Consider the following 12371-nt stretch of genomic DNA (forward strand, 5'->3'; position numbering starts at 1 on the left):
CCCTCTATCTATTTAAGTTTAAGTTCAAGAGGTGATGAATGGAGGGATGCCAATTTTTTTTTCTGGGATCAGGGTTGAGAAGAAGGGAGAAAGGGTAGGAAAGAAGTTTTTGTTTGTTTGTTTGTTTGTTTGTTTGTTTTAAGTACTGTTACGTGTCTCACAGTCCTCAACCTTGGCCAGCTCTACTAAAGCACTGCTCTTTCTTGGCCTGAAACCCAACAGTGGCAGACAGCCCACAAATAGCTTCTGCTATGAATGCATTCTGAAACAAGAACTGACCTTGTGGCGCAACGGTAGCGCGTCTGACTCCAGATCAGAAGGCTGTGTGTTCGAATCACACCAGGGTCAGGAGTGTGTTTCCCAGCACACTAATTTTGCCAGTAAGAAAGGAGGTGACGGTTTGGTGTTGGTTTAGTGCGAGCAACAGCAACTCAATGCTCAAGCCAAACAGAATTCATACTTGCAGTCCTCAAATCCAAACACAATAACCTGGGAATCACAGAAAGCATGGGCATCCCGTGATAGGGGCCAGGGAGATTCATGCACAAGCCACCTCTGATTAAGAGCCTAAACTGCTCATTATTATTATTATTATTATTATTATTATTATTATTATTATTATTATTATTATTATTATTATTATTATTATTATTATTATTATTATTATTATTATTATTATTATTATTATTATTATTATTATTATTATTATTATTATTATTATTATTATTATTATTATTTACTCCAATGGCCAGATTGGCAATGTAATTCTGCAAGTTGTCATTTCAAAAAGTAAACATTTCTAGGCTCTGGAGAAGTAATTTTTCCAAGGTCTTGCTAAGGATGGACTGTGCAAATGTAGCTGGATCTATACTACAAAGACAGAGGGTTCCCCCCCCCCTTCAAGTGATGGCTGAGATGCAGGCAGTGGAGAAGCCATGACACTCATGACAACAGATCAGGGCTCAAGCCGGGAGAGACTCGAGTACACAACTAGCATTACATTGCTACCTTTTCTCACCAATAATTCTCTCTTTTCAGATTTGGGAGACATGTGAATAGTTTCTTCTGACAAGCTCATGACAGTGGTGCAAAGGCACAGTGATAGTGTGCTTGACTATAAATCAGCAGATAGTGTGTTCAAGTCACAGCAGGGGCAGGATTCTCAGCATTTGTTTTTAAATCCCTCTGCTAACTGAAGTGCTAGTGTCTCCGCTAACTGGGTGGCCATGGAGTCTCAACTCAGTGCAAAAGACAGCAGTCCAGACTTCAACTTGGCATTATGTGAAGCTGTGATCTTCTGAACTGAAATCAGACATAGTATCACTAACAACTCTGTTTCACTAGCTAGATGCTTGTGCTCTCTGCCTGGACCACAAGAGGTCAGATCTGGCCGGTCTGCACAAATACACATTCCTGGTAAGTTGGAGGTAGATGCATAACTGACGGACAATCCAGTTCATGTTTGGCTGGCATTTTTGAGCCCAGCTGATGGAAAAAGCTATTTCCTGGCCATGCTCTGGAGTGAGAGGATGGGGAACAAAGTTGCCAGGAGTGGAGGCTCACCCAGCTGATGTTCATTTCAGCCACCTGAGGTGTGTGTCACACTCTGTCAGATAGGAAGACCAGCCTGGCTCCCCTCTATTCCCATCAAAGATCCAACTCGGTGCTCTTCTTATCTTGAGCCAATAGCTTTTTAACCACATAACCACGCCGCACCAAGATTTCCTTGTTTCAGTATCTTGCTGATACTGAAACACCATGGCTAGTGGAAGACTGCAAGCAAAGGCACCAAGTGAGTGGCTTTTCTGTCATTGCACCTGGAATTCAGACATGTACTGCCTTGTGAGGTCCAGGCTTGTCTTGTTCGATCCACTTTATAAAATTGTGTAGATAAAGTGGAAGGAGGGGGGAAAAAACCTTAGCCTCTCTAATGCTAGAATTCAGAGTCATTTGATGAAGATTAATGATGGGAGATTCCAGAAAGACAAAAAGTTCCTTAGGAAAGACAGAGTTAATATTGTGGATTTCACTACAACTTTTTGTTTTGTTCTTTTAAAACAGACTCAGTAAGTCTTTCTCCCCAAGCCATGCTTAAATCAACACTTTTTGTCATATTTCTAGCAGGAAGCAGGAGTAATGCTACTTTGACAGTAATTCAGTGATCCTTTCCCCCCAACCCACCATGTGCACTAACACCTCCCAGAATCCTGTGAGGTTCATAACAGAGTGTGAAAGTAAGGAAAGAGCAGGGTGCCCACCCCTATTACAGTATCATAATTGCCACCAATAGGAGAAAATTACAATAACTCCAGGGTTGGCATATGCCAGCAGTCAGTTTAAATGCATCTCCAGAAGTCTAGAAAGCATATTCAAAGGGTTTAAAAGGGAATCAGACTTATTTATGGAAGACCGGGATATAAATGGCTATTAATATAATTCTGTAAGCTATCACTCGTACCCAAGCCAAAGTATTAGACCTTTCAATACCTGTGAGAACATAAGAAGTAGGGTACTGTTAAATTCATGTGCTTGGAAGCTTCTCATGGCCTTCTGATTTCTTAGTGGGAACAGAAAGTAGCCCATGACAGGTCTTGGCGTCTTCCATTAGAGCTCTACTTATATCACTGTGACTGGTAGCCACCTAGCTTTCACGAGTCCGTTTCAAAGAAAGTACACTTGAGGGCCATACAACATTCATCAGTCACCCTAAAACTGGTCCTGAAAATGGCCTCCCTTTTGGAAATGTAGCCCTGAAGACTCTGTTTACCATACTGTACTTTGAAAGTGCATTTTGTGAATGTTTCCTTCTCCATGAACTGTGTAGGCAATTCACATAAAACTCAAGTGCTATTGTTGTATCAGTGAATAACTTTTGGAATTTGTTAAGTTCAAAGGAGTGCCTTCCTCAGTTTCTTTAACCAACGTTCCTTGCCATTTCAGATAGCAGCACCTTACATAGGAAAGCTTTTTTTTTCCTATTCGTGTTCACATCATTGTAGTGTTGAAAAAGCAGTAACACCTGTCTTGTGCATGTTAAGTATTTTTTTAAAAAAATGTTACACCTATTGCCTTGTAGGATATATTGGGGAAAATCTTCTCAGAAGAAGGTTCATGGATCACTTTAGTGGACAGCTCTTCTCTCACAAAACGTTGTAAAACAATCCACACATCAGTTGAGCTAGATTAATTTTTTTTTTCTGAGGCAATGCACAAATAATTCAACATATATATTATCACATGTCAAAAACAGCCCTGACAATTGTTTTGTGTTTGGGCACGAAGTCATCAACTGAAGAAAAAAGGAGTCAGTTTCTGGGATTTTCCCTTGATTAGTGTCACAACATGAATGGTAGGCCTCACAAATATTTTTAAATGGAACAAATACCAAGGAATGCTCACAAAATGCTCCTCCACCAGTTGTGGCTATCAACTTTGTGTTTTGTTTTGTTCTTTTAAAATAGACACAATAAATCTTTCTCCCCAAGCCATGCTTAAATCAACACTTGTCGTTTTTAACAGGAAGCAGGACTAATGCTACTTAAACAGTAATTCTGTGATCCTTTCCCCCCAACCACGATGTGCACTAACAACTCCCAGAATCCTGTGAGGTTCATAACAGAGTGTGAAAGTAAGGAAAGAGCAGGGTGCCCACCCCTATTATCATAATTGCCACCAACAGGAGAAAATTACTCTTCAACCACTCCAGGGTTGGCAGAGGCCAGTGGTCAATTTACATGCATCTCCAGAAGACTGGAAAGGCTATGGATTCTGCAGGTCCCAGTCACTCTTGGTGCACCCACACTTGTGATATGCCTTCTTTGCAGTTGATTTTAGAGACGAATCAATCCAAGGGTTTTCAAGACTGTCGAGAGTGGACTATGATGGGCCAGATCTCTTGGACCCTCTATAAGCAGACCTCTTATTCTACCCTTGGTGTGTGAAACTGGTCATTTTATATGGCCCCCTGGGATGCTATTCAAGGGAGCCTAGGACTGTTGCAGGAAACAATCCATCTTGTCCCACAGAAGATATGGTCTGTGCAGTCCCAAAGACTGTATTCACCTTCCCCTTATTACTTATGTGAGAGACATAAACGTGGCAAAATGCTAGAGAACACAAAAGACAATGCCTTTCCACTCTCTTTATTCCTAGATTAAATGTAATAGCATACAGTTCTTAATTATCACTGACTGGGGAAAAATGGAGTTCCTCTCTGCATAAAACAGAAGCAAAACAGAAACATCTGTTTAAAGCCATCTTGATTCAGGGCTTGAAGCTGTTAAATACAATTTTACTATACATATGTACATTACAAGTATATTATATATAAATATAATATATATAATCTTGTAACCACAATAAATATCAGGAAGGGCTTTTTTGTTTTGTTTATTTTAGGCACACAGCTTAGAAAAATGCAGAATCTGCACAATCATTAAGAGTCTCGGAGTGACTCGCTCTGACATAATTTTCACACTGAAAAAACAAAAACAAATATAATATGTAAAATACCGCCACAACATATGCAGTTCCCCCACGCTTGAGGAATTCTGTATTTCCAGAATAATCATACTTGATTTTCTAATACTTTTCCTCTATACAGATATTACATGTAAGAAAATAATCTGCAGGGTTTTAAATGTTCGATTGCTTTTTTTTAAAACTCAGCTAGTAGCCTAAGGAACTGTAAGTGCTTAAAAAAAGTACAGGATTATCTACAAAAACGTATATACAAATAAGTGCAGTTCATACAAGCTCGGTGAACTCTTTGGAACTCTTTTTTTTCCCAACAGGGTAGGGAAGTTAATCAGCAGGAACAAAGGAGCACGTTCCAGTTCAGCAGTAGAGAAATATGAATTCACTTAAAAAATTGCTACAAACTGAGGTAAACACCTGTACTTTAAAGAGAGATAGAAAACTTTTAAATTAAATGCAAAAATAATTTTTTTAAAAATTGGCAATCCTGACAAAGCTAGGCCATCACTGATTGGTATTTATGTGCATTCCCTTGAGTACAAATAGAAGCCAAAGAATCAGGCCAAAGGGAATTTTCAAGCTCTTTTGACCGTATGTCATGATGTTTTTTGAAGGACATATTCACGGGGCACCTGAGATTGCACTCTAGTAAGTGAAGCTGACCGCTTCCTCTTACAGAGAACCAATGTTCAGTGGTTCAGTATAAGACCAGAGGCACCAACCCTGCTTTCTAGCTACAAGTCAGACTCAGGCATGTCTGACATGTTTGCCATGATGTAACCGATACCATAGCGACCATTGGGGGCTGTATCCACAGTTGGTGAGCCAGTCTGTTTTCGGTATATCTTTTTCCCAAAACTGGGAGATGGCAACTCATTTGGACTTTTCCCATGGATCAGACTGGTGTCATCCCCCTCAAGGTTCACAGGTTCCTTGATAATGCGTCCTCTTTTGTAAGAAACAGCCGCCAAGCTCCCAGAGCTGTCATCCATAAGGTTGCACTGGCGAATTATGTAGACTACTGGGACAGGGAGCATAGCCAATACAATTAGAGATATACAGACAATCAGCCCCCAGGTTGGGTAGTTCTGAAATTCTTCAGTTGCCTGTGCAGTCCAAGAGAAATAACAGAAATATGGTTAGCTGTCTTTTCTTAAACTAACATTTGCACTGGCCTCTTGGGAACAACTCCCTTCAGAAGGCATATATTCAAAATTCATTAATATTGAGGTTCTCTATGTTGGAGTTTCAAGTATAAGAAAACATTGTTAAGGTCTTCTTAACATATAATACAATGCATTCCACCAGAATATATTGTAACGTTTATTGACTGGGTAATTCAGATAATAAATATTAGCCTTGTCTTGGACACCTGTTACCACCAAGATAGGAACATGCATTTTGGCAGGTAGCACAAAGCCCTTCTCCAAAGGAAGCCTTAACACACATGCTAAATCCAAAAATGCATACTACCCTCAGATGTCTGGGAGATTCATTCTAGGCTGGATGGTCACTTGGCAGCAAACTAAGACCATCAGGATGTGGGGTCCACTAACAATGAAATCACTAAGGTCATGGGAAGCCTCAAACACGAAGGCCTAATCTAATCTAGATCTCAAGGAGAGTCATCCAGAAATCTAGGATGTTAGGCAGGACTGCGTATGAGGACTATAGGATTTGTTGAATTAATAGCATGTGGCATGAGGTGTCCCTCAATAGCCTGTCCTTGTCACACAGAGTAAGAAGCTAAGGAACGTAGGATACTATTGTAGCAGTTATTCCCTTCAGCCTAGGTAGTGGAGATAAAGATGCCACTTTCCACACCTCTCCCATCTTCCTGTTGAAGACTTTCCATGGAAGTCCCACTGAAACCTCCAGTTCCTAACTCAGTAATGAGTATGTATTATGTATTCTGTCCTAGTCACAGGGCCTACCCCTACAAAGCTTCCTGTGGATGGAACTGGGACTGTTGAGTGCAGGTCTTTCTCCTCCCAGTAGAGGAAATCTGACAACCTAACCACCAACCCTCCAATCTGGGGAATTATGGCTGTTGTGCTAATCATCTTTTAAGAAAAATATTTCCTGGGGAAAGTGTTGGTTTCATAAATTGAAACATGTGATCTTTGATTCATAAATTATAGTTTTAGGTTGCTTCTTATACACATAGGATACATGGATATTTTTGAAATGCATGTTACCTACATTCTGAGATTACTGGTTTTGTCTGTTCATTTTCTACAACAGACACACTCACCTTCTCTTCAATCCATGCATTGTAACCAGGAGGGCTTAATACCATCTGGACAATGCTAGCCACCAACAAAAATAACAAAACAAGAGGGGAAATATATTTCCATGTGTAATAATAGTACTGGTTTGCAGAAAAACCAAGCATATCCTTTAGATCTTCCATGAACCTGAGGGAAATAACATTTAATAGTTTAAATACAACAGTGCTGATGTAAGATCTAGTACAAAATACTTCAGCTTATTTAAAATAATGTATATATTTTAAAAATTAAAATAAATTACTATGCTTTGGTAGACTGCATGAATTGACCAATTTATAATACAAGTATACCTTTAGTAAAGGATTGTGCCAATAGTGTTAGAAAAAGCTATAACCATGAACAGAATATTGAAAGCAAACCATGATATGCACTTACTTGTCTATCCCATAAACATAAGACATGGCAATATTCTCCAAGATGACAACAATAAGCAGAGGCAATGTAGCTGAATAGTCATCGAACATCGTTACAAAATAATTACCAGACCGCTGCACAAATATCAGGCCAATGGAAAATGCCAGAAGACAGCAAGCGACTGCAATATAAACAAAAAAGACGGATTCATCCCTTCATTAACATTTTTCAGATAATAGGGAGGTGGAATTGCCAGTTTGTGGGGGAGGTCCCTTGCATGGAAGTGACTTTCCAATATATAGTATCAGACGGTAAGAAAGGCCATGGAACTGTGTCCCTGTTGCTTTTTTACTGTTCCCTTTCATGGATTTCATGAGACTGAGAATGAACCAAGCTTCTTTCCAACCCAGTTCCTCATTCTCCTCTCTGTGTTACAAGTCAACACTCAGCCTGGAAGAATTCATCCTTATTAGAATGGTTTGAAAATTCATTTTATTTACATTTTAATGTAAGCCCACTCAATCTATACTCCCAAAACGAATGGGCAAAGTTGCTTTTCAGTGTTTGCACTTCGGCAAACCTTTGTGATAACAATTCTGTAATCAACAAGAGTTATATATAGAAGTGCATATATTACCAAAAAAAGGGTAAATGCTGTATGATGGGAAAGTGACTGCAAAAATGGTCTGTAACAGGCAAGATCACATACAAAGGAATGAGGGGGAGGGAATAGCACAAACTGAGTCAAAAAGTTTTTTTTTTTTTTAGCAAACTGATATAGAAACAGGATGAAATAAACCAGGATGGGAAGAAATTAAACATTCAGGGGACCAGTCCATTTGACTGATTCATTATTCCCTAACAGCATGTCCCATACACAAAGGCCTTGGCATGAAAAGTTACTTTTAAAATCCAGTGTAGGGTTTGAACAGTTTCTATATTCAAACAACAAAAAATGTGCAAGATGTCTCAGTTATTATGCACAAAAACAGAGCAAAGAAAGATATACGGAATACGGATTGCAAATAAAGTCTCACTGTGCTGGATCCCAATTTACTCATATTCTAAGTTACCCACAGAAATTAATGGGACTTAAGTTAGCAGAGTTAGATTTCATAGATTTTGATGGGCTTCCTCGAAATATTATTAACTCTGGATGTGGGTTTTTTGGCTCATTCATTTTAGTTTTCATGAACACCACATAGAAATGTTGACAACTTATTTATCCTCCTGGCTGATTTAGAACTATGTACTTCCTTGCATTCCAAACTGAAAAGAAATAAAATGAACAATCCTTAGGGTTCTAAGAACTCTTGGCTTGCCTCAAAAAGTCTTGAACTACCCACTTTTCCTGCCCTGACCTATTGTGAATCATTTTAAAGTCACAGACTTTTCCACAGGTCTCCTGAGCCACTTCAAGATCATTTCTTGAATCAAGTCAGAGCTTGGAAAAAGTCACTTTGGGGGATTGTTTGTGTGTTATGTGCCGTCGGCACTGACTTACAGTAACCCTAATAGGCCTTTTCAAGGTAAATGAAGTATTTCATGATTACAGTACTTTTACCAGTATCACTCCATGAGTTTCCATGGCTGAGCAGGGATTCGTACCCAGGTCTCCTGAGTGCTAGTCCATTACCACACCACCCTGGGTACTTTGGAAATTATAACCTGCCAGAATTCTCTGCTGGCCAAGGGATTCCAGGACTAGTAATTCCAAAAATGAACTATTTCTAAGCTTGGATGCAAGCTATATCTTTGTATTACACATAGGCAACCAAGAATACGTGTAATTGTTTTTTAAATGTAAATGTGATAACGCTTGCAAAAATAGTTTAAATTTAAGAAGACAGTGGCTGACAATAGAAATGACAGCCTCAGATGAAGGAAAATCTGTAGATGAAAGGACTCAAAAATTCAAATCTTACAACCTTTATCCTGGAATGAGGAGCCTGTGTTGAGAAATACATAACTCACCAGTCAGAATCTCTTTTCTCACTTTGAAAGTATCAACTATAGGCGTTGTGATCCCTTCAATGGTTCCAAACATGCTGCCAAGCCCCAAGTTTACCAGCATGAGAAAGAACATCACTGACCAAAATGGGGAAGCAGGGAAGTGTGTCATGGCTTCAGTGAAGGCAATGAAAGCCAGTCCAGTTCCTTGAACAGCCTGTCAAAGAGAAGTAGGAAGGAAGAGCAAAATCAAAGCAGAATTCACACAGTGTGCCATGTAAACTGACTGAAGGAGGGAGCAGGAGCGTAGAATTGTGACCTTTGAATCCTATGCCTTGAGTTATCTCCGGTGACGATACACATGCTTGTTAAGAATAAGGGTGGGAGCAGCAATTTGTTTTTTTAGTTCTTCATTTCCCCATTTCTTATTACGTTTTGTCAAGCATTGATGACACCTTTCCAGAAAACAGGCAATAAGCAAACGCATCAGCTCTTACCTCATGGCAACTGGGCTTCCTTGCCGAAACTCAAAACCTGTGTGATTTCATTAGAATGTTTGTAAAAACATTCCAGAATCTATTTTCAGGCTCTGGAACCCTCTACCAAAGGAGGGTAGGCTGGCTCCTCTTGTTGTCTCCCTACTGGAAGGCTAATTCTGGGAGCAAGGCAGGACTTACAACTAACAAACTGATCAAGGTAAGACAGGTTGTTGTCCTTCTGCTGGCATGCAAAGACCTATTTATTCAAGGTATGCCTTTGCCAGCTGACCTTTCTGCAGCCGAAGGGGCTCCTAACCAGACGGGAGCTGTGTTTTATTTTTACTGACATGCCTTTCAGTTATGTTTTACATTAATGTTTGCATTCATTCATTGTGTGCTTTAACAGTATTTATACTGTTTTATCATATGGTACCCTCACGGGAGAAAGAATACACATATAATGACTGCATGCATGTATGAAGGAAAGAAGGAAACAGAGGTACCCCCCTTGCTTACAGCTACCCATGCTTTCTTTGCAAGATGGGGGATTCTGGAAAAACAGCAATCCTGCCAGCAATATGCTTGGAGGCTCCTTACAGGTATTCTAACAGTCATGCAAAGGCTAGGAATGGCACTGTCAGGAACGTGTCTCCTTAGATAAGTCGTTCAAACAAAGGAGCAAAACAAACATAAAAAATAACAAAAAATAGCAAACATAGTCCTTGTAGCTAAGGCACTTTCTTTAGGAACTCTCACTCTTGCCTCCAAGAATCACATTTCAGTAAAATATACAATATTTATTCAAAAAAGAGTAAAAAAGTTATAAAACAAAAGAAATACAAAAAGATACACTTGTACTTTTTAAATGCCAAGCATCTAAGTATTAAGTAAGCTTCTGTAAGACTTTCCCATAAAACAATAACATGATTAACTAGCTAATAACTTAATGACTAGGCTATTCTAAGTCACCATGGCTAAAGTCTCCCAATCAACAAAGGCTTTAAATCTGTTGTCCATCTTCTCTCCTCCAACTTACACACACATACATTCATTAGTGAGGAATTTTATATTTGTCAGTCTTGAGATGTGGCCTTGATTCTTCTTCCACACGAGAACGTAAGAAGAGCCCTGCTGGATCAGGCCAAGGGCCCATCTAGTCCAGCTTCCTGTATCTTACCGTGGCCTCACCTGATGCCTCTAGAAGCAAACAAGACAACTTGATACCTGTGTCTCCTGATCCCACTCCCCTGCATCTGGCATTTTGAGGTACCTTCCTTTTAAAGCTGGAGATTATACATCCCCATCATGGCTTGTAACCTGTGATGGACTTTTCCTCCAGGAATCTGGCCAATCCCCCTTTAAAGGCATCTAGGCCAGATGCCATCACCACATCCTGTGGCAAGGAGTTCCACAGACATCACCACGCTGGGTAAAGAAATATTCCAACAATAGAGAAATAAAAAGACTTTCTGGTTGAAGTGCCAGAAAACTAATACATTAATCTATAGGTGAGAACTGATGGGAATTGTTTCAGTGAGTGTGGAGGGAATTACTAAAAAAAAAAACCTAACATCACATTGTTTTCTTGTTTGCTAATTAGTTTAATACATCAGAGGTTCTTGGTTCTGATGAGACAGGGAACTGTGGCAAAGACTGTGGTTTAGAAAGTCTTCAATTAGATTTCACAGCACCACGGCCTTTTCAAGCTACAAGCCCTAGTCAGATTTGTAGCGGCCAACGTGTATTCAATGGGAGAATGAGAAGCTCATCCAAACAGTAATTAAAACAGTTGCTCAGTTTGGATAGAAGACCATTCTAACCTTGTTCAATTCATCTTCAATCAGACAGGGTTTCAGACCAAGAGGACGCTCTTCTTCTTTCACTTTTTGAATAATATCATAAACCAAATTATAATCTTCAGCTGTGATGCTTGAAAAATTGATATGAGGAGGTATTATAGCCGTGCTAAGATTGCCAGTGTTCAAAAGTTGGACAATCTTTTCAGAATTTCTGCAAAACACAAGAAACCACAAAAGTGCGTGGTCAATCCAAAGAACTACAGTGGAAATTCCTAAGTGAAATATACTATAAAAATGGATAAAGAAATGAATATTCATACTGGATAATGCATTTTTCATTTATGACATTTGCTTTGAAGCCCAGCACAGCAAACACCACCAAAGTTGCCAGCACAGAAGTGAAAAAATTGATGAAGGACACCAGAACCGCATCGAAATGGCAGTTGTTGTCTCTCTTGTTGTAGCTTGAAAAGGCAATCACTCCACCAAATCCAAGCCCTAAGGCAAAGAACACCTGAGTAGCAGCTTCTCTCCAGACCTTGGGCTCCAGCATTATTTCAAGCTGTTTGAAATTAGACACAATATATGTCAGCTACAAAATACAGCACTTCTCCTAAAGGGAGAAGCAACACATCATTGAGGAAGATAACCCATAATGTCCTAAATTCTACACCCACATGTCAAGATGCAATTCAGATCCAAAACTGACTTTAAGTTCTGGCACTGGGCTATCTGTGGCACCTTGCCTCTTTATCTGGACGGGAAACAAATGACAAAAAATATCTGCATCTACAATCAATACTTTTGCTAATATTTCCCCCCTCCCAGACAGTCTCTTATCAACGTCACTGATAACATTCTTCAGGTAGAGCAGTGTTTCCAACAGGGGAAAAACAGCAACCCTTAATTGATCTGAGTAATTGCTGTTTAGTCTGCAACTCATCACTAGAGTAAAAACAGGAGGATCATCATGGCCAGACTCCAATGGGGTGTGTCACCTAACTAAATGGACCTGAGAGGCA

The 12371-nt window shown here is 39.6% G+C and overlaps 1 protein-coding gene and 1 non-coding gene across 4 annotated transcripts in view; one reads left to right on the forward strand and one right to left on the reverse strand.

Moving 5' to 3' along the window:
• The first annotated feature begins 276 nt into the window (after nt 1-276).
• Nucleotides 277-348, forward strand: TRNAW-CCA (transfer RNA tryptophan (anticodon CCA)). Its single transcript has one exon. It is a non-coding gene; the product is annotated as a tRNA-Trp (tRNA).
• Nucleotides 349-4126: 3778 nt separating this feature from the next.
• The window catches only part of SLC6A15 (solute carrier family 6 member 15), a 44948-nt gene continuing 36703 nt past the window's right edge, over nt 4127-12371 (reverse strand). For all 3 annotated transcript variants that reach the window (XM_020777777.3, XM_020777782.3, XM_078376976.1), the window contains 6 exons: nt 11670-11911; nt 11371-11560; nt 9096-9288; nt 7143-7302; nt 6731-6893; nt 4127-5582 (listed from right to left, as the gene is read on the reverse strand). In XM_020777777.3, coding sequence (XP_020633436.3) covers nt 5211-5582; nt 6731-6893; nt 7143-7302; nt 9096-9288; nt 11371-11560; nt 11670-11911 — 1320 coding nt within the window. In that variant the 3' untranslated portion in view covers nt 4127-5210. The remainder of the gene's footprint in view (nt 5583-6730; nt 6894-7142; nt 7303-9095; nt 9289-11370; nt 11561-11669; nt 11912-12371) is intronic.

This window comes from Pogona vitticeps, chromosome 5 (assembly GCF_051106095.1).
Source record: "Pogona vitticeps strain Pit_001003342236 chromosome 5, PviZW2.1, whole genome shotgun sequence".
NCBI lineage: Eukaryota > Metazoa > Chordata > Lepidosauria > Squamata > Agamidae > Pogona > Pogona vitticeps.